The 22,030-nt window shown below is 45.0% G+C and overlaps 1 protein-coding gene across 1 annotated transcript in view; it reads right to left on the minus strand.

Moving 5' to 3' along the window:
• Positions 1-22,030, minus strand: part of LOC141111935 (receptor-type tyrosine-protein phosphatase beta-like) — a 337,059-nt gene that overhangs the window by 39,979 nt on the left and 275,050 nt on the right. The window contains exons 34-37 of the mRNA XM_073604158.1: positions 16,655-16,792; positions 11,190-11,409; positions 7,162-7,280; positions 4,474-4,561 (exon numbers count right to left, since the gene is read on the minus strand). Of these exons, the coding sequence (XP_073460259.1) occupies positions 4,474-4,561; positions 7,162-7,280; positions 11,190-11,409; positions 16,655-16,792 (565 nt within the window). The remainder of the gene's footprint in view (positions 1-4,473; positions 4,562-7,161; positions 7,281-11,189; positions 11,410-16,654; positions 16,793-22,030) is intronic.

Below are 22,030 nucleotides of genomic sequence, written 5' to 3' on the forward strand. Positions count from 1 at the left end.
GGTCAACTGATGAGATTCTGGGGGCCTCAACTGCAGCCCCTGACACACCAAAGGGTTGTGCATATTATTTAGTGGCAGACATACTACAAGAGATGGTTAGAGACTGGGAATGTACTACAGGAGATAATCAGAGCCTGCAAATGTACTACAAGAGACTTCAGAGACTGAGAATGTACTACAGGAGATAGTCAGAAACTGCTAATGTACTACTGGAGACAATCAGAGACTGCAAATGTACGAAAGGAGATAATCAGAGACTGCGGATGTACTACAGGAGACAATCAGAGACTGCGGATGTACTACAGGACACAATCAGAGACTGCAGATGTACTACAGGAGACAATCAGAGACTGTGGATGTACTACAGGACACAATCAGAGACTGCAGATGTACTACAGGAGACAATCAGAGACTGTGGATGTACTACAGGAGACAATCAGAGACTGCAGATGTACTACAGGAGACAATCAGAGACTGTGGATGTACTACAGGAGACAATCAGAGACTGCAGATGTACTACAGGAGATAATCAAACATATACTATATATGTCATCAATCTGAAGGCACCGTCATCCCTATATATTGAAACTGTCCCTTGTATGTAAAACCTTTTGACATATGCAACAACTCCCAGGAGCAACAAAAAATTTTAAAACTCTACCTTTCAGCAATTCACAGTCCTGACTCCTGCCCATTGATGTCCACCTGTGTGCAATCTAAGTGACTAAAGGACTTAGAGGACTAAATATCCTCCCCCCGGGGTGGACCAATACTTGAACCGTCCAGGTTTAATCTAAACCTTTTCAGGGGCCATCCTCTGACAGCTTCATAAGTTATTCTTGCTGCAATATTACCACCCTTGCTTGAATATGATGCCACTCACCCCATTTTTTAATATAAATCCTCCTATATAATTACCCCTGATGAAGGGAATCTAAAACCTGAAACGCGTTGGATACCGCTAGAACTTATTCCAGATGTCAGACACCGGAAAGTACTACCAGACAATGGAGTGATATTTACTTTATATATGTATCTTACAATTTATTGCAAGATAATATATCTTTGTGTTTTTTATTTTTATGGTAATCATGTCTTTGTCAATGTCTGTTTTCACAATCATCATGTTTAGATGATTTTTTATACAATCTACATGTTATTTGTAAATAAATTCAGATCTTTTAATCAATTTTCAGTGTCTTTGCCAATTTAAAGTCCCAATCTTTTTTTGGGGGGGGGGTACAAACTACCTTTCTGAGCAGTGATAACAAAGCAAAGCCAAGCTACAGCAAGCTTCACCAAACGGGCTCACTCTTACAACAAAAATTAAATTCAAAACAAGGAGCGCTGATCCAGTAAATTAAAGTGGATGTAAACCCGAAATTTTTTTTTTTTTTGATTTCATAATGTGGAGTATGAGATTTCCTATCATTTGAGCCCAGTCTTGCCACACAGAGTTAATCCAGCTCTGAGCAATCCTCTTTTATTGTTCAGTGAGATAAATCTTGACAAACAGAGAAAAACTTTGTCAAATCCTCCCCCTTGCTGTGAGCGACAGGTGATTTACATATCTCGTGCACTAACCTAAGACATGCATTATTTTTTAATTCCCACCTCCACTCCTTTCTTCAGCAGCTCTGCAAGGATTGGCTGTTCCACACCTCAGCATGATTTGGCATGCTGAAGTCATGTGGTTACTTTCCTGTCTTTTCACTGGATATTAGAGATCATAGCAGAAGTTCAGTGTAAGAAATACACAGGAGAAAATGCATATTGACAAGGGGAGTGTAGAGGTGGGGGGGGGGTCTACTGACATCACCACTCCACCCTCTGAGCTCCAGACAACAGACACACCCACAGAATATGCAGTTTTTTGGCTCTCGTAACAGACAGAGGGGAGACATTTGACAGGTAAAGATATATGCAGGAGGCATGTATATCCTTATAGATAACCCCTATGGCAGTAGTTTAGAAAGGATGACATTGGGTTTACATCCACTTTAATAATCCAACATTGTAATAAAATAAAAAAGTATAAAACTTTAATAACACTTGTATCCATTGATAGTCACAAACAATTAGTCAAATGAAAGATGCCTGGATAAAACAAAAACTCACGGCTGACATGTGTAGCTCTGAATTAGCGGAGGAATGCATGGCTGTCAGGAACACTGATGTTGAGTTGGAGCAGGGATGGCTTGCAGGAAGATCGGGTAAGGCTCTCACCCTCAATACACTCAGTGGCCAGATGGGGAGGGATCGAGGGGAGTCCCAATTCTCCAAAGTGTGGAATCCAAGCCCAAAGAGAACGCTCTCCGGTCCTGATGGTCATGTGACCTGACGAAGGGGAGATTGCCCGAAACATGTAGTCCTATATTTGTCTCCTGTTGTTTTGCGGTCCTCTGACTGCCCTTGGTCTGTGATCATCACTGCTTTTCAGTCCGCACTGACCCGGAAGTAAGCTTCCCGCTTGTTCCTGTCACTCCATTCCAGACTGATTTGTTCTGTCTTCCTCCCCTGACCATTGGGACCGGAGAGCGCTCTCTTTGGGCTTGGATTCCACACTTTGGAGCATTGTGACTCCCCTCGATCCCTCCCCATCTGGCCATTGAGTGTGAGAGCCTTACCTGATCTTCCTGGCAAGCCATTCCTGCTCCAACTCAACATCAGGGTTTCTGACAGCCATCCATTCCTCCACTAATACAGAGCTACACATGTCGGCAAGCTGCTGCTTAACTCGGTGCTGACAGCTCTCCTCCCCGCAAACACTGCCGTTTTGCTTTCCGCCCGTCAAAACTTTTCAGGCACCTCCTACTCAGCTGGGCACTGTGTGCAGCGCTAGATATGTGCTGCTGAGCTTCCCAATGTCATGACAGTCTCCCTCCACGCAAACCGATGGCAGCTGCTTAGGGCCCCTCAGCAATGACTGGGCCCTGGGCAGCTGCCCCTTTTGCCCCATGGTAAAGACGGCCCTGGGCAGGGCTACCCGGTAATGTTACATTGTGGCACCGCCTCCTTGTGACATCACTGACCAGTGCATGCTGGGGGGGTGTCCCTGAATGGCAGTTTGGAAATGTGGTCACCCTAGGAGGAACACACTTGTTTTCTGAAACACATCCACCGATGATCCTGAAACCCACTCTTTGCTGATTCTTACACCAAGAAATTCCGATGTTTAAAAAAATTCCAGTTCTAAAATGTTCTCACAGCTACAAATCAGAACCAAGCTCGGTTTGGGGGTTTGAATGCAATTGGCTATATAGGAAACAGAGAGAGAGGAAGTTACAGAGCATAGACTTTAGAAATGACCCTCTCTTTGTCCTCCTGCTGACCTATGAAGCACTGGAGCTATGTATGCTCCATCATACATCCATAAAGGGCGCAGGAGCACCGCCCCCCTCTCCTGCACCGCTCTAATCACCATAGATAGATTCATGCATTGCATGAATCTATCTATGGTCGCTGCTGACACCCCCTATTCAAGTGCCCGGCCCATTTTCGGGCGCCGGACATCTGAATTTAACCGGCGGGGGGTGTTTTTTGGAAGCACCTGATTAGAGCCATAGGCTCTAATAGGCGCCCAAAAATGTGAGAAGCAGGCGCAACGCTGTGCGTTCACTTCTCACTCATCTGTAAGTTAGCAAAGCGAAGGAATTTGCTTTGCTAACATTGAAATGCCTCTCAGCCAATCAAGTTGCTGGGTCTGTGTTACCTGTCACCCGATTGGCTGAAATGACAGGCGCTGTGATTGGACACCTATCATGGGTCCAATCATAGCAGAGGACGAGAGGGGGAGCGGGCAGGAGAAGACATCGGGGTTGGGGAAGAAATGGAGGACACCAGACACCGCACGCCGTGGTCACCCGCTTCCCACCCGAGACAAGGTAAGTGCCGGGCGGGCGGGGGGCACAGTGGCAGCACTTGGGGCACAGTGGCAGCATTTAATGGGCACAGTGGCTGCATTTGATGGGCACAGTGGCTGCGTTTGGTACAGTGGCTGCGTTTGGTACAGTGGCTGCGTTTGATAGGCACAGTGGCTGCATTTGATGGGCACAGTGGCTGCATTTGATGGGTACAGTTGCTGCGTTTGGTACAGTGGCTGCATTTGGTACAGTGGCTGCGTTTGATAGGCACAGTGGCTGCATTTGATGGGCACAGTGGCTGCATTTGATGGGTACAGTTGCTGCGTTTGGTACAGTGGCTGCGTTTGGTACAGTGGCTGCGTTTGATGGGCACAGTGGCTGCATTTGATGGGCACAGTGGCTGCATTTGATGGGCACAATGGTTGCGTTTGGTACAGTGGCTGCGTTTGATGGGCACAGTGAGGCTGCAATCGATGGGGGGTTTTTTTCAGAATTTTTCAGTTTGTTTGCGCCCCCCAAAAATTTTGAGCACCAGCCGCCACTGCACAGAGGTAAATGCTAGAGGTTCTATTTTATTAATACTTGTATCAAAATGAACAATTGATTTTACCTTCTTCTGTACCAGACGAAGTATCCTACTACTGCACCAATAACAAGAACACCCAGAATGGTTCCAACGACAGCACCGGCAATAACCCCTGAGAAGGACAGATATGAAATTATCTATATTGGGCCACAAGAACAATGTAAAACCTAAAGTGACAACTGGCATCCTCAAAGTGATTGTAAAGGTTTTTTTCTTTTTTAAATAACAAACTCATATTTACCTGCTCTGTGCAAGGGTTTTACACAGAACGGCCCCGAACCTCCTTTTCTGGGGTCCCCCGGCAGCACTCCTGGCTCCTCCTCTTCAGCGAGCGCCCCCACGGAGACCCGCATTTCATGGGGGGCACCCGGGCAGGCATGCTCCCGAATCCTACTGCTGCCCCGTCCCCGGCTCCCATGTCATTGGATTTGATAGACAGCAGCGGGAGCCAATGGCTCCTGCTGCTACCAGTCTATCCAATGAGGACCAGAGACAGCCGCTGGAGATGCTTGGCTCGTGCTCGTTGCTGGAATGATCGGGTTCAGGTAAGTAAATGGGAGGCTCTGGGGAGCAGCTGCAGCACAGAAGGTTTTTCACCTTAATGCATAGAATGCATTAAGGTGAAAAACCCTGAGATTTTACAACTCCTTTAACCTTTTCGCTGCCAGAGACATTTTTGTCTTTTTGCACACATTTAAAAAAAATCATTTTAACCCTGAAGATTATGTAAAACCCCCTAACGTTATATATTTTCTGAAAGCACCCTAGAGAATAAAATAGTGGTAGTTCCAATTTTTTATGTCACACGACATTACCGCAAAGGTAAAATTTCAGTAAAAAACACACTAAAGTGAATTTAATGGCAAACAAATGCAATAAACTACTAAATTTCTTGGTAAAATACAAAATAAGAGGTTGCACTGAGTACATAGATACCCAACATGTCAAACTTTAAATTTGTGTGAGCCAGTGAAATGGTGACAAACTTCAGTACCGTATATTTTTTATAGGCGATGCTTCATAAGCCCCCTATAGGTCATCAGTTTAGTGTTACTGAGGAGGTCTGGTGCTTGAATTATTGCTCTTACTACGGCGTGCACGTGATATATAACATGTGTATGGCAATCGCCGTTTTCACGTGTAGGCACCCCCGATGCATGCGTTTACGTTCGTACGTGCGTATATGTGGAAGTGGGAGGGCCTCAAAAAAATTTTTTTTTGGGGGGGGGTGGGGTTATGTGTTTGGGTGTAACTATTTTTTTACTAAAATAAAAGGCCCTGCATGTCTCCCCTGGGCTCCACTGAATGTTTTGCAATGTGAATCGTATTGCAAAACATTTCTTCTCAGCTTCGCTAGCCGGGGACACCGAGAGGCTGACACCTGAAGTCACTTTCTGGGTAACAGCAAGAAAGGGAGAAGAGCGGACGCGTATCTGCCCGGCGCCTGGAAAACATGGTGGGGTGGGGGGGGGTTTCCGGGGGTGTGTATGAGCAATCGGGTGGCAGCGCAGCCACCTGAAAGCTTTCACCTGATAGGCAGGAGTTTTACACAAATTTCCAGTGGCTGTAGCCACCGGATTGTGTGTGAAACCACCTCCTGCCGTATGGAACTGGCAGCGAAAGAGTTAAATGAGCCATTATGTGGTAAGAGATCCGGGGGGGGGGGGCAGGCGACCCATGGATTTCTTCTTTTATAAACAGATATCAGGTCTGTAGGAGCAGGAGAAAAGCTGTCACTTGTAAACACAAAAGCCGGACATCTGTGTTTACAAGTGATCAGGGCTGGACTGGGATAAAAATTTGGCCCTGGACTTCATCCAGACCGGCCCACTTTATTTGTGCAAACAAGCACAAAAACAGTATATAAACTATACGCAATTGTGCAAAAAAACATAAGTAGCATAACATAAGGAGTCCTCACTAACCTCTTTTACTATTTCACTTATTCTCCTCTGTATTTTTCTCATCTTTCTCACATCACTGTGTGAAGTTGAGGGCGAACCAAGAAAGCCATTACTTTGACAGGCTGTCACTGAAACCAGCCCACTGAGCCATCGGCCCACCGGGAAACTCCCTGTAGTCCCGATGGCCAGTACAGGCCTGCAAGTAATAGTGATGAGTAGGGGGCAGAGGGCCTGAGCCAGAGGTGGTGGATCTCAGTTCCACCAAGTTCCAGCTGAAAGAAAGCCCTGGTGGGAGACAAGGTGTCACTTGTAAACACAAAAGCAGGACATCTGTGTTTACAAGTGATAGTAGTGAGCAGGGAGCAGAGGCATACTTACCAACTGTCCCGGATTTCCCAGGACATTCCCGGGATTTAGACTCTTTTCCAGATTTTATTGTTTCCCGGGAAATGTCCCAAGAAATCCGGTTTTTCACGATTTCACCACCGCCACTAGAGGTCTGCAGCCGGCGGAGACATTGTGCTGGCCACCATTTTTAAGAAGACCAGGAGCGCGGCTGGGTGGCTAGACGGAGCTCCTGTGTCGCGGCCCACCCTCCGCCCCACCTACCCCCCCCCGACCTGGCAGCGAAAGGGTTAAATGAGCTTTTGGCGTGCTTGGATACTGCCATTATGTGGTAAGAGATCCGGGGGGGGGGGGGGGGGGGGAGGAGCCCCATGGATTTCTTCTTTGATAAACAGATATCTATTCACAAGGCATGGAATTGCTATATAGACATTTTTTTAAACACTATTTATTATATACATACCTGGGTTCTGAGGTGTTGAAATTTGGTATGAATAAGGAACAAATGTCATAAGGCTAGTGTCTGTGTTAATTGTCCCATCAGGCTTATAGTTGATCTGCGTAAAACCTGCAACTGTAACACTGGGGAGAGATGTGCACAATAACATTAATTGAAAAAACAAACCACACATGTGATTGTACAATTCAACTTTATTTAATCCATTTGTGACCGACCATAAGACAGTTATGGCTAGCAGCCCAGGCCAAATGTACATTTATGTTTTTTTATTGTTACTATTTTTTTAAATACTGTAATTGTATCTGACAATTACAATATTAAACAAATGAATAATGCCACCCTCTGGCTGCAATGGCACCTGCAGCAGCCGCTACAGGTTGAAGACTTATTTTGTCGATAAGACCTGCAGCCTGCATGTGATCACAGCTGACTTATGCCTCATTTCCACTGAGTGGATCGGTTCAGGTTGGTACAGTTTGAATGGCCTAGAATGATCCGGTCTATTCTGGTGAGCGTTTCCACTGCAAGTGGGACCACAAGGGGCCATACTGGGTTTAGAAAAAATTCCTCAGCATAGCACAGCAGAGGGTTTTCTGTCAGCCAATCAGTGGAATGTATCGTAGCTCCGCCCAAACCGAACCGTTCCATTTTCTATGGCCCCACATCTGAAGCAGGACCCTGAATGGAGCGGTATGGTTCGGTTGTATGGGCCACTTTCATAATGGAAACACCCAAAATAGCGTACCGTACCGAACCAAACCGATCCGCTCAGTGGAAACGAGGCAATAGTGATCACATGACCAGGATCCTGTCTGACTAGTTCCTGATCATCAGCGGGGACCAGAGCTGTCACTGACAACTGGGATTGAGAGGCAATAGCTTCACATTTCAAATAGAGGATGTTTATGAACATAACCCCAGCATGTGTACAATGCTGGTCATATAGAAGGTCATTTTCTGGCAATTTCAGCAAGATTTCAATTCAACAAAAGAAGACTACACTTGTGGGGAGGTGCAGCGTGGTGCTGTGGCAATAAACACCAAGATAATTAATGTGGAATCCTGTAATTCACAACAAACCTGGTGGGAAGGCACCGGACCGGGGACATTCACAGCAGTGTGTAGCGTAGCAGGTCTTGGATGTTCCAACAGCGTTTGTCTTTAGGAGTGGAATGGGGCCTGGCCAGTCTGTATCCAAATGGGGAGGATTCTAGGAATGATGCGTGTCCCTATATTTTCCCTACTTGTCTGGAACCTCTTCCTGCCACTAATCACAGTCCCTGTCAGACTGGTGACCCATCCCTGTACTACCCAAGAAGTACACACCAAAACTGGGAGCCAGGACCTTAAATAGGCTCTGCCTGACCCTGCCTGATTTTTTATGTTTATATTTTCTGTTACTTCCTTTTTCCTCCCTGTATTATAATTTATTTGATAGAGACCTACGGTCCTCCTCTTGTTCATTGACTTATTTCAATACAAGAGTCGCTTATATAGTGTTGTTTATATATTTCTATTTATAACAATGGCTTTTGCATAGTGATTTTATTCAGTATAAACAATTAGGACTATTTTCCTTCCCATCAATTTTCCTACATCTTTCCCTGTATAATTCCTCTATCATACACTGTTTCAACACAGTGCAACATTATTCTGTTTTTGTTTCGTTCCAAACGCTATATAGGAATTTTCATAGCTAATACATATATATTTACTCTACCTTATATTTTTCTTCCTGTCTCGGTCTTCGTTTTTCCCTTTAGTCAAACAAACACTGGTTTAATTCAGGGCTAAAACTGCTATTTCTGTCTGTTTGTTTTGTTTTCCTTTAGTCAGACAAATACTGATTTAATTCAGGGCTAAAGTTTTTTTATTTTTGTTTTTTTCATTTTTATATTTATTTTTGTTGCTTTTCTTTAGTCAGATAAACACTGATTCAATTCAGGGCTAAAGTTTTTTTATTTTTGTTTTTTTCATTTTTATATTTATTTTTGTTGCTTTTCTTTAGTCAGATAAACACTGATTCAATTCAGGGCTAAAGTTTTTTATATCTTACACTTCTTTGCATAATAATTGAATTCAATGCAAAGAGTGAGTGTGTATTTTGCTGTTTTCTTTGCTATACATCGATTTCATTCAAGGCAAAGAACTTTTGTTTTTGTTTTTGCTTTTGCATTCATTACTGAGTTTTTGTTTTCTTTCCCAATTCTCATTCTTTTCTGATTTCTTGATTCTTTCCTACAGTTTATAAAGTTTCATCTATTTCATTTCCTATACACATTTGGTGCTGGGGTCTGTCTGGTCTACTCCCCGGGGTTGCGATGCGCCCAGTCCAGGACCCGTCACCCGTCCTGTCCATTGACGGGGGCGGGCCCTGGCCTTGGCGCATCAGCGTCATGCTCTCCACGTCCCGTCCGCGGCGCCAATCGCCGCCTCTTTACGGGACTCTCAGTGGCTTTCCATCTCTGGGCCCAGGTGCTGAGTGGGTTGGTGAGCGGCCTCACTTTTTGATTGGCTGTCCCTTCCTCCCCCCCCCCCCCCGCTGCGTCATCACGCCCGCTCATGACGTTGGCGTGAGCACACCCCTGGCCCGCAGCATAAAACGGCGGTCTCTGGCCGGGGGCCTTGAGATCTCGTCATGAATTTGGGACATCTGGTTTGGCTCGGCACTCACCACATAGGTAATTCTTTGACACTCTTTCACTCTGGTTCATCCACATTAGCAGTGGCTTCTCAGTTGCACAAACACTCTATCCCACTAACACACTCACACTTTTCTTTCATTCCCTAGCTCCTCTCCAATACTCACAGCTCAGCCTTGCCCTTCTCACTCATCTCACACTTATCACATTCAGTTAACAGCTCACACACTCGCTCTCATTTTTTCCACAGTTTCTCCCATGCTCTCTAGCCTCATCAATTGTCCCTGCCTGACGGCTTTCGCGGGTACTTTGGCCACTTTGGCAGCCGTGGCTGACGGTCGCCTGGGGTGTGCTCCCTGCCTCAACCCCGGGGGAGACTTTATGGACCCAGACCAATGCTGTATTTTAATATATAGGTCACCATTAATCAATGCATTATTTGTGAGTATTTAGATATTTACATTTTCAGTGTATCTCTCCTATAAATATCTGTTCATACATTAATAGATACTTCATTGTCTTAATACAGCTAAATTGCATCGGACTCCTGATGATTGGTTTCAAGCCAAGAAACGCGTTGAGTTAATAACTATTGATGCACATATTAATTTACTGTACAATGTATTTTTTCTTGCAACTGTACAATCACTATTGGAATCTTGCCTTTTAATATACTGCTTATAACATGCTCAACTATGGTCTGAGATGTGTCCTTTCATGATTGTATCTGGCTCAAGTACCTATGCTATTAAACTTTTATACCATGATTATCCTGCAATACTTTCTGTGGATATTACGTTGTATAGCACCTATCTTTAATATCAACACCATAACACATACCATTTAGTTAACACACCCACCAACATGCCTCATGCAAAGTCCCGCTTCTATCCTCTAACTCTACATGTCTTACTTTAGTTGTTGTATTAAGCTGAAGAACCCAGCCAGCTCTAGTACCTTCCCTCACACCACTGTAGGTGGCTCTGCCTCACTTGCGGGGAGATCACCCAGTGGGGGTGTCAGCATCTACACTGCCCCCCGGGCATCTGCATCTCCCTTATACTCATCCTGCACTCAGTGGGAGATCAGGTCTGTAGGAGCCGGTAGAAAAAAAGCTGTCATTTGTAAACACAAAAGCCTGACATCTGTGTTTACAAGTGATAGTGATGACCAGGGAGCAGAGGGCCTGAGCCAGAGGTGGTAGATCTCAGTTCCACCAAGTTCCAGCTGAAAGAAATACATTATTTTATTGTAAAAAAAATGTGTTATGATGCCTGTTTTTGCTTGTGTTGTTACTACAATAGACACTAACAGTTACTGATAAGCAGCTACTTGGATGGATTAAAACAAAATCTCTGGAATCAAAAATGAAATAATATTTATCATTACCAGTAGGTTGTTACTGCTTGCAGGGGGCCGTTATAATAAGGGTTCTGTGCACTACCATCTCCAATTTGCACGGTATATTGTCCATTATTCGTCAGATCCCTCGCCTGCCTTGCATTTGCGGTTACGTTTGTGATCATAGATACATAAGATGAGGAACTTTTGCTGGTAAAATCGGAGTAGGTCTTGGTTAAAACGTCTTTTGATGGAAGCTTACCTACAGCTGAAAGAATTAAAAAAAAGCACAGTCAAATAAACTATAAGGAGGATACCTGTGATATATACATAACAGAAAAGAAGGAAATTCCATAGTAAAGAAGAAGTCCACTTCTAAGTAGTAACTAGTAGTAGGAAGTAACCCGCTGCCTCCCACTGAACACCTTTGGGATGAGTTGACCCCTGATGGAGAACCAGGTCTTCTCATCCAAATCGATACCTGAACTCACAAATTATTTTCTTTGGCTGAGTCGGCAAAGATTTCCACAGACACAATTTAAAATCTTGTTAAAAGCCTTCCCTGAAGGCTGTTATAGCCGCAAAGGCGGGGTTACCCTTTATTAATGCCCACGGGTTGGGAATGGCATGCCCAACAAGCTCAGATAGGTGTGATGACAAGGTGTACACAAACTTTTTGCCGCTTAGAATATGTTCATTTAGGCACACAATATTTGTGAGGAAGCACTGATATATTTTAAGGCCCAGTTCATAAAAACTGCGACCCCAAAGTCGAGCGACTTCCAGTGCATTGCGACTTGATGTGACTCCAATGCAACTTTGATGTTTTGCTACTTTAGCCAATTAAAGCAATACCGAGTGTGACACACAATATTGAACTTACAAAACCCTCTGAAGTCGCAGCCAAAGTCGCAAAGACAAAACAAGGAATCAACTTCCTTGTGCAATTTTAGAATTCAGTCTATGGCACTCACGTCGCAAGGAAGGTGCAGAAAAGTAGTGCAGAGTTAGGATGGCCATACACGGTTCAGCAGGAACCCGCCAAGATTCAAGCCATTAATGGGCAGGCTGAATGTACTATGTTTAATGATCGATCAACTTGGGTACAACCAGCCTGCCGGATTCGTTTGCTGCTATAGATGCTAGCGATAATCACTGGCTTCCCCTGTCCACGCCCCCCTGCCGGGAGAAGACAATTGCTCGGCAAGAGGGACTGCCCTGTCAGCACTGTCTGTTGATGGGGGAATTGTGTGAATTTCTTTTCTGCAACCTGTGGTTACAGGAAAGAAATATGCACCGTTTATGGCCGGCCTTAATTGAGTAAACAAGGCACCCATTGAAATGAATGTGCTTTGACTTGCCATGCGACTTTCTGTGTCGCAAGTCGCAGCAAGTCGCATGAGAAGTCACAGCAGTGTGAACCAGGGCTTAGACAACAATAGATATCAATCAAACAATATCAGCAATTATACATTTAAATGACATATTTCAACATATAGAGATAATATTCATGATATGTGTGTGTGATTGTACTCATTGGGGGAGATTTACTAAAACTGGTGCAGACAGAATCTTCTAGTCTCCTAAAATTCATCTTCTAACTTCAGCTTGTTCAATTAAAAGGATAAGTTCACCTTTTAAAAAAAAATAAAAAATAAATGCACCTTTTTTGCAGGAAAAAAATGTGCACTTTCTATTTTTTTTTTTTTTAAGGAGCCTGGAAAGCATTTGCAACCCTTGATCAGCATATCGTAGGTGCAGTGCAGGGCTCCTGCAGACTGTTATGCCCTGTACACACGGTCGGATTTTCCGACGGAAAATGTGTGATAGGACCTTGTTGTCGGAAATTGCGACGTGTGTGGGCTCCATCACACATTTTCCATCGGAAATTCCGATCGTGTGTACACAAATCCAACGGACAAAGTGCCACGCATGCTCAGAATAAATAAAGAGATGAAAGCTATTGGCCACTGCCCCGTTTATAGTCCCGACGTACGTGTTTTACGTCACCACATTCAGAACGATCGGATTTTCCGACAACTTTGTGTGACCGTGTGTATGCAAGACAAGTTTGAGCCAACATCCGTCGGAAAAAATCTTAGGATTTTGTTGTCGGAATGTCCGAACAAAGTCCGACCATGTGTACGGGGCATTAGTGTATCTGTCTGCTTGTACCTCATATGGCCAGGCAGATACACAAAGACAGGAAGCATCAATGAACTACCCAGAGTGCTCAACAGCACCCTGGTAGTTCATTGAGAATTACAAGCTGACAGCCGCAAAGGCTGTTGGTAATTGTAGTTCATTCATTCACAGAACTCTATGTGTGGGTGGAGCCCTGCGTGACCGCGCTCTTTTCACTTATTTTACCAGTTCATTTTTTTTAACTGTTCTAAAGCAATGGCCTCCAAACTGTGACCCAAGGCCCGATGCAGTCCTTTGCTTGCCTTTATTTGGCCTTAAAGCACTATTCCTCCCACTGACATGAGACACTAATCTGCCAACTGACATCAACACTGAGGTACTATTCCTCCCACTGACACCAATGGTGAGGAACTATGCCTCTCAATGATACCAATGATGGGGTTCAATTCCTCCCAATGATACCAATAATGGGGCACTATTTGTTCCACTGACACCAACAATGGGACACTATTCCTTCCATTGATACCAATGATGGGGCACTTTTCCTCCCAATGACACCGACAATGGGGCACGTTTCCTCCCACTAATACCAATGATGGGGCATTATTCCTCCCAATGATACCAACAATGGGGCACGTTTCCTCCCACTAATACCAATGATGGGGCATTATTCCTCCCAATGATACCAACAATGGGGCACGTTTCCTCCCACTAATACCAATGATGGGGCATTATTCCTCCCAATGATACCAAGAATGGAACACTATTCTTCCCACTGATACCAATGATGGGATACTATTCTTCCCACTGACACCAACGATGGGGACGCTATTCCTCCCAATTATATCAACAATGGGGCACTATTCCTCCCACTGACATCAACTGTGGCAATGTATATTCCTGATGATGCCAGAAACATTTCCACTCTCGCTGGCCACAATCCGGCCCCCCAAAAGTCTGAAGGACAATAAACTGGCACTTTGTTTAGAGAGTTTGGAGACCCCTGTTCTAGTCTGTAATCAATCCCATGTGGGAAGAGTTTTACATAACAAATTTGTATGTCAAGAATTTTTAAAGCATCAATACATGGCTTTTGTCTGTATGTGTACTCCAAACATCTATCTCATAAATCCTGTTGGATCCTATCAACTGTTTTGAAATAAAAATAATTTATCACCTGTATTATTGTGTGGTTCATATTTTTAACTGAGGCTAAGAGGGGAGAAGGCGTTGCATGAGATTCAGAGAAAAGTCTCTGTGGACTAGGCATGGCCAGAGTTAAAGTGACTGCGTATAGAAACATAGAGAATATACAGCACCCTGCGGGGTGGATTTGATTTAAATCACTAGTAAAAAGGCTTGACTTTAATCAACTCGATTTAAATTATAATTTTTAAAGAGCAACTGTCATCTCTGTCCCGCATCGGCTCCTCCTCTGACCCGCTGTTGACTCACCGACAGTCCCATTCACTTTAATGGGACGGCTGGTGATGACGGCAGTGACACAACAAGGGGAGGGACATGGCGGAAGCAGGTAAGTGGATGCCGCTAACAGGCGCTGCCATGAAGGATCTGAAATGACGGGTGCTCTTTAAATGTAAGAACTTATTCTCGCTGGTAGTTAGAATCTTTAATATTTGCAAACAAAATTAAGGTTTCCTATTTAGAATAATAAGCTGTCAGGTTAGTAAAACAGCGATATCAGAACCGATTTAATCATACAATTTGTAGTGTACATAGATTTTCAAAACAATGGGATAAAGGAATATTCCTGAACTTTGTTCTCACGGTTACTGTGACATTGTGTGAATGCATCAATGCAGTGCATATTATCTCAGCTTGCAGAGCTTGGATTCATTGAATGAGTTTACCAAAAATTTTAATATTGCAGAACATACAGCCTCATGCTACATAACTAAGCTTCATTTCATGCTGAATAAACTAAATTATTAATGTATCTTGAATAGAAAACGATCTTTAGATAGATTTTTACTCCAAAAGCATTTTATTAAAATAAATTAGATAAAAATAAAAAAAATCAACTTAATTTAAAAAAAAATCTGATTTCAATAAAAAAAAAATTGAGTTTTTTTTTTTTTAAATATTATCGATTTTTACCCACTCTGGCAGCCTGAATCATGACATCATTGGGAATGGCTCTTAGATTTTCCCAGGACAGGGTCAAGTGTGAGGGGGTCAGAAGCATGCACTCCATATACTCCTGAAGCACCAGAAAGAACTAAGGGATCAAAGAAATCCCTTTACAATTTCACTTTAGTAAAGAATTGGAAATTATTTTTAAATAGTTACTGTTAGCTGTAGGCTTTAGATCCCTAAGGGCTCTTTCACATGGGCAGCTTTGCACTCACAGCATTTTTAACTTGGGCCACAGCTACAGAGTTTGACAAGCACATTGAGTTTAATGGGGAAGCATCACAACTGCAAGCCAAATGTGGCACGGTCAGGGGCGGACTGACCATTGAGCCACTCGGGCACTGCCCAAGGGCCCTGGGCTACTAGGGGTCCCCATCAGGGTTGCCAGCCTCAGTAAAACCAGGGACAGTATGTATAAATCTGTGTTTTTTCACATCTGTGTATACTGTGTGTACATTTATGTGTATACTGTGTGATTGTATACTGTGTGTGTGTATACTGTGTGGCCCCATAATCTCTGAGTGCCTGGGGGCTCCATAATCTCCTATTGCCCGGGGACCCCATGAGTTATCAGTCCATCCCTGGGCACGGTCCTGTAATGTAAAATTGCTATTTGGCAACTAAAAAAAAAGGTAACAGGAGGCAACCTCTGCTATACCACAACCCCCCCCCCCCCCTTCCGGCTGAAAATCTATCAACCGCGGATCACTTTTCAGAGGGCATTTAGCAATATTGCCAGAATGAAAGAGCTCTAAGATACTCTTAATTTATTTAATTGGTAATCACAATTTTGGTAATCACTCAAAAAGTGACATGCACAGATGAAATCCGAAAGTTTCGGTACTTTTTTTATATTTAATTGAGTTTAAAAAAGTGCGGAAACTTTAAGAACCCTCGTACACATAAAAAGGAGCTGTTTTAACTGCCAAAGTTTTTGTATTTCTGTCCATCAAGTGTGGAGATTTAGGCAAGCCATAAATGATGATCTGATTGCAGGAAAGAAAATTGCACGATTTCCCCTTTAGCACATTCAGTGGTGATGGGGGGAATCCCTCCTGCAGCTTTTTTGTGTTGTGCTGGCAGGGACCCTTCCCCGCTGGCAGAACACAATGATTGCTGCTGGCGGCTGTACAGTGTATGCAATTTTATTAGATCAGGTTTCATTTTGTTTAAATATGCTCTCCCTACTCCAAAAAAAAAAAGGTTTACCATACCATTATCAGTTGTTACAATCACGGCATATGTGCCGACAGGCCCATTTGTTCCATCGAGCAATAGGAAAGTATAAGAAATCTGATTATAAGTAGATGGTTTTATTTCTACCACGGTGCTGGCGGTTGGAGCGGGCGCAGCTGAAACAAAGGAGACAACAATTATTTATTTAGCTGTAGCATCATCACATTGTATGTGTTCAAGTTTGCATGGAATTATATACATTTTGTAGGTGTCAGGAAAGTTAAAACTTTTCTCTATATCAGATATATTTTCTTATTCATTCCGGACTCCATTCATTGCACTTCAAGAAATACGGTAAAATACCGCTTAACATTTTTCACATTTTTTTTTGGGCATTCACAGTGCGCTGTGTATAGAGTGCAGAATTCAGGGGCAAGCTGTGTGTAGAATTCAGGAGTGCGCTATGTACAGAGTGCAGAAGTTCAAGAGTGCACTGTGTACAAGTGCAGAGCTCAGGAGTACGCTGTGTACAGAGTGCAGAGTTCAGGAGTGCTATGTTTACAGAGTACAGGGTTTAGGGGTGCGCTGTGTACAGAGTGCAAGGTTTAGAGTGGTGTGCTTTAAAGAGTGCAGATTTCAGGGGTGCGATGTGTAGAGTACAGGATTTAGGGGTGTGCTCTGTACACAGTGCAGAGTTCGGGGGTTCGCTGTGTACAGAGTGCAGAGTTCATGGGTGTGCTGTGTACAGAGTGCAGAGTTCACGAGTGCGCTGTGCACAGAGTGCAGAGTTCAGGGGTGCGCTGTGTGAAGAGTTCAGTGGTGCACATTGTGCAGAGTTCAGGGGAGCGTTGTGTGCAGAGTGCAGAGTTCAGGGGTATGCTCTGTGTACAAAGTGCCGAGTTCAGGGGTGCGCTGTGTACAGAGTGCAGAGTTCAGGGGCGCGCTTTGTATAGAGTTCAGGAGGGCGCTGTGTACAGAGTGCAGAGTTCAGGGGCGCGCTGTGTACAGAGTGCAGAGTTCAGGGGTGCGCTGTGTACAGAGTTCAAGAGTGCGTTGTGCAGAGTTCAGGGGGGGCGCTGTGTGCAGAGTTCAGGGGAGCGCTGTGTACAGAGTACAGCATTTAGGGGTGCGCTGTGTACAGAGTGCAGAGTTCAGGGGTGCACTGTGTACAGAGTTCAGGAGTGCGCTTTGTACAGAATGCAGAGTTCAGGAGTGTGCTGTGTGCAGAATGCAGAGTTCGGGTGTGTGCCAAGTAAAGGATTTAGGGGTGTGCTGTGTATAGAGTGCAGCGTACAGGGGTGTGCTGTGTACAGAGTGCAGAGTTCAGGGGCGTGCTGTGTACAAAGTGCAGAGATCAGGGGTGTGCTGTGTAAAGGGTTTAGCGTTGCTCTGTGTACAGAGTGCAGAGTTCAGGGATGTGCTGTGTACAGAGTTTAGAAGTGTGCCGTGTACAGAGTTCAGGGGTGCGCTGTATACAGAGTTCAGGGGTGCGCTGTGTACAGAGTCCAGGCATGTGCTTTGTATAGGCTGCAGAGTTCAGGAGAGTGCTGTGTACAGAATGCAGAGTTCAGGAGTGTGCCGAGTACAGTATTTAGGGGTGTGCCCTGTACAGAGTGCAGAGTTCAGGGGTGCGCTGTGTACAAAGTGCAGAGTTCAGGGGTGCGCTGTGTACAGAGTACAGGTTTTAGGGGTGCGCTGTGTGCAGAATGCAGAGTTCAGGGGTGTGCTGTGTACAGAGTTCAGGGGTGTGCTTTGTGCAGAGTTTAGGAGTGCACTGTGTACAGAGTGCAGAGTTCAGGGGTGCGCTGTGTACAGAGTTCGGGAGTGCTCTGTGTACAGAATGCAGTGTTCAGGAGTGCGCTGTGTACAAAGTACAGGGTTTAGGGGTGTGTTATGCACAATGTACAACACCAACCCCTCAAAGCTTCCTTGCATCTCTACTTTCTCCTACTTCTCCCTGTGTAGGTGGTTCTCTCTACTACCCATGTATTTGGCTCTGTTATACCTCCCTGTGCAGGTGACGATGCCTTTTAAGGAGATCATTCTCACTCACATTCTGGAGAGCTGTCCTTGACATGAGGGATCTATTACATCTGGAAGCTACTGAAAGCAAAGCATTGTCTTGTGAACACATAAGGTTTCTGTGTTTACAAGTGACAGCGGGAAGTGGGAGGGTGATAGCCAGAGGTGCTGGAATAAAGTTCTGCCATGATCCTGCTGCAAAGTTGGATGGGCGGGCCACATGACAAAGCCTAGTGGGAAATATGTGGCCTAGGCGATCCAAGCGGAAGTTCTCCTCCCCCCTCCCACCCTTGCAGTCTTTTGGGACATGTCACAGGTCCCAGAAGAATGCCGGACCATTCAGCAGGCACAGCGCAACTTGTGCATGTGAAGTGCGCACCCAGCTGTGATAGCTTGCGGGAGAGGAAGAGAAGTGGCGGTTCAGGTGACCACATCGCTGGACCCTGTGACAGGTGCGTGCGTGTTTATTGAAAGTCAGCAGCTACACTTTTTGTAGCTGGTGACTTTTAATAAAACACCAAAACCACTGGAGCTCCGCTTTAACCTCTTGGTGCCGAGGGCACGCAAATATGCGGCCTCTCGGCGGCTGGGCCTTGAGTGGCCCCATATTTTTGTGCAATAGCGCCGACACTGCTGTGCCGAGAGCACGCACCTTACGCGCTCCTGACGCAGTGACCGGTGGCTCACGAAAAGTTCCCAATCGCCGTTTGCGATTGGGCCTTTTCTGATCATGTGACCACAGTGACAGCCAATCACAGCGCTCATGTGGCCATAAGCCCTGCCACGGCCTCCTGGCATAGCAAACCCCTTAAAGCGCCAAGGATTTAAGGACATAAACAGTCATATTTAAAAAGACTTTATTATTCACATGGGTTTACAACATGACACTGATTGAATTGCCTATTACTTTGGTATAATATAGACCAAGTGGTCACACAAGGTTGAGGCTTAAAGCAGAGTTCCACCCATAAATGGAACTTCCGCTGATCCGGTTCCTCCCCCCCTCCGGTGTCACATTTGGCACCTTTCAGGTCTAATATAGGTATTTGCTTCCACTTCTGGCAAAAGATCGCCGCAGTATCCGCGTTGATCTACGCCATGTCCGACCCCTCCTCCATCCCCCGCTCTCTTCTTGGAGACACACAGGTCCCAGAAGACAGCAGGGACCACTCAGAATGCACAGCGCGACTCGCGCATGCGCAGTAGGGTACCAGGCTGTGAAGCCGCAAGGCTTCACTTCCTGATTCCCTTACTGAAAATGCCAAAGCCTCCACCCAGAGCCGAGGGATGGGTCACCTTCGGGTGAGGACATCGCGGACACCCTGGACAGGTAAGTGTCCTTATTTTAAAAGTCAGCAGCTGCAGTATTTATAGCTGCTGACTTAACTTTTTTTTTTTCCAGGCGGAACTCCGCTTTAATTGCAGTTGCAGATATAAATGTGTTTCTCACGCTTTTATGTAAATGCACATAAATGTGGGGAGGGAATAAGCGCTACACCAGGTGATGGTTGTGACGAACGCGGGTGTCAGATCCCTGCCCTCCTCGCTAACTCGCGACAAAGGACCGGCCAACCTCACACCACGCTGTCACTTACGTAACAATGCCACTCTCAGCTGCGCCCAGCACAAAGATTTTCCAGCTTGCGGGACCACAATCTAGGTGCGAGCAGCCTGAGAGTGATTGTCACTGGGCTAATTACACAATTAACCCTTTAACTGCCACCACCCCCGTTTAAAAGACCGAGCCGGGGGAGACTCGTAATTTTGCAATACCAATTATAATTTTAGAATAAGCGTCTGACACACACACTGCCACTACAGACAGATCTGCTCAGAGTCTTACTCTACAACAGTAGCGCCCTTCAAGAGGCAGGTTCGTTTATAGCTTGCATTAAGAGCTTTAGAGACAAGGTTAACACTTTTCAACATAAGGGTTTATTATGAAAAGGTCAAGGTTGATGCAAATAAAATATTTACAGAAGAAAGATGTTTCAAAATATAAAGACAATATACAGCCACAAAGCAATAAGGTAGAATTGGGAAGAGAGAATACTTGCAATTAATGTCCGAGGGTTGATCAGAGTTCGATCGATGAGCTAGGTAATCGGTTCTCGACTTGGCAGATGTTACTTCTTGGATGGTAAAAGGAGAACTGACTATTGTCTTGGCATCTCCTCTTTTCTGTCAAATCAAAAGGGGTGTTGACAGCGACCAGTAACCAATCATCTGGTCAGCTGGTGTAGGGGTTGGTTGCTGGGAGGTGTCTACATTCATGACCACGTCCCAGGTACATTTTGTAATACATGTTCATATATCTGCATCTGTAGGGTTTACAGACTCCAAATATCCATATTATTATTCAACTTGAGATTTCCTTCAAAACAAGTCTAAACATGCCATATCTATAACGTATAGCCTGCTTTGGAGGAATAAGTGGTCCCAGGGGTTTCCCATATGACCTGACATAGGGGTGTCTGGACTTGAAACGTTCCATATTATCTGAGGAAGCTAAATATATCCAGATTATGTCTGTGCTATTACTAAGTCAGAAGTTATGAAACATGCTGAAATTTCATACTTATTCTTATGAGGTGTATTCAGAAGACTTTACGACCTAGGCCTGTTTGGTCTCTGAATGGGGAGGGTGACAGTTTTACGACAGGCCTGAACTGTTTTCTCTGTTGAGATAACTTTTTCTGTTGAACTTAAAAAGCTTTGAATTCCTAAGGTGGGGAAGACGGAGTTCAGAGTTCTCTGTGAGGTTACATGGTTCTCAAAACTGTCATGGCTACTTCCACACAAGATGGCAGCTAGCTACAGCTTTTCATGTCCCATACGTGATATCGTTACACCTCCCCCCTTAGGTGGTTGCATGGGAGGGAACTACAATTTCCCTCCTGACGCAACCGACTCCTGCGGGCTCGGCTTGTCGTGACAGCCCATCAGCATTGCCATGGGCGCTGCCTTTCTTATGCTGGATGGTGAAATCGTATTGCTGAAGAATTAGGCTCCACCGAAGTAGTTTGCCATTCTCCCCAGCAACACGATTTAGCCAGCTCAAGGGATTGTGATCTGTGATCACAGTGAAGTGCCGTCCATAAAGGTACGTTTGTAACTTCTGGAGAGCCCACACGATCGCAAGACACTCCTTTTCGATCGTGGCATATGCTACTTCCCTGGGAAGCAGTTTCCTGCTCAGGTAGAGGATGGGATGCTCCTCTCCGGCCTCGTCCACCTGGCTCAGGACTGCACCCAATCCAAAGGCAGAGGCATCCGTCTGCACAAGGAAACGGCGGGTGAAGTCTGGAGCCTGCAGCACAGGTGCGCTGGCCAGCGCCCCCTTCAAGGCCTGAAATGCCTGCTCATATTCTGGTGTCCAAGACACCACCTTG

Source organism: Aquarana catesbeiana, linkage group LG11 (genome assembly GCF_042186555.1).
Source record: "Aquarana catesbeiana isolate 2022-GZ linkage group LG11, ASM4218655v1, whole genome shotgun sequence".
Taxonomy (NCBI): Eukaryota; Metazoa; Chordata; class Amphibia; order Anura; family Ranidae; genus Aquarana; species Aquarana catesbeiana.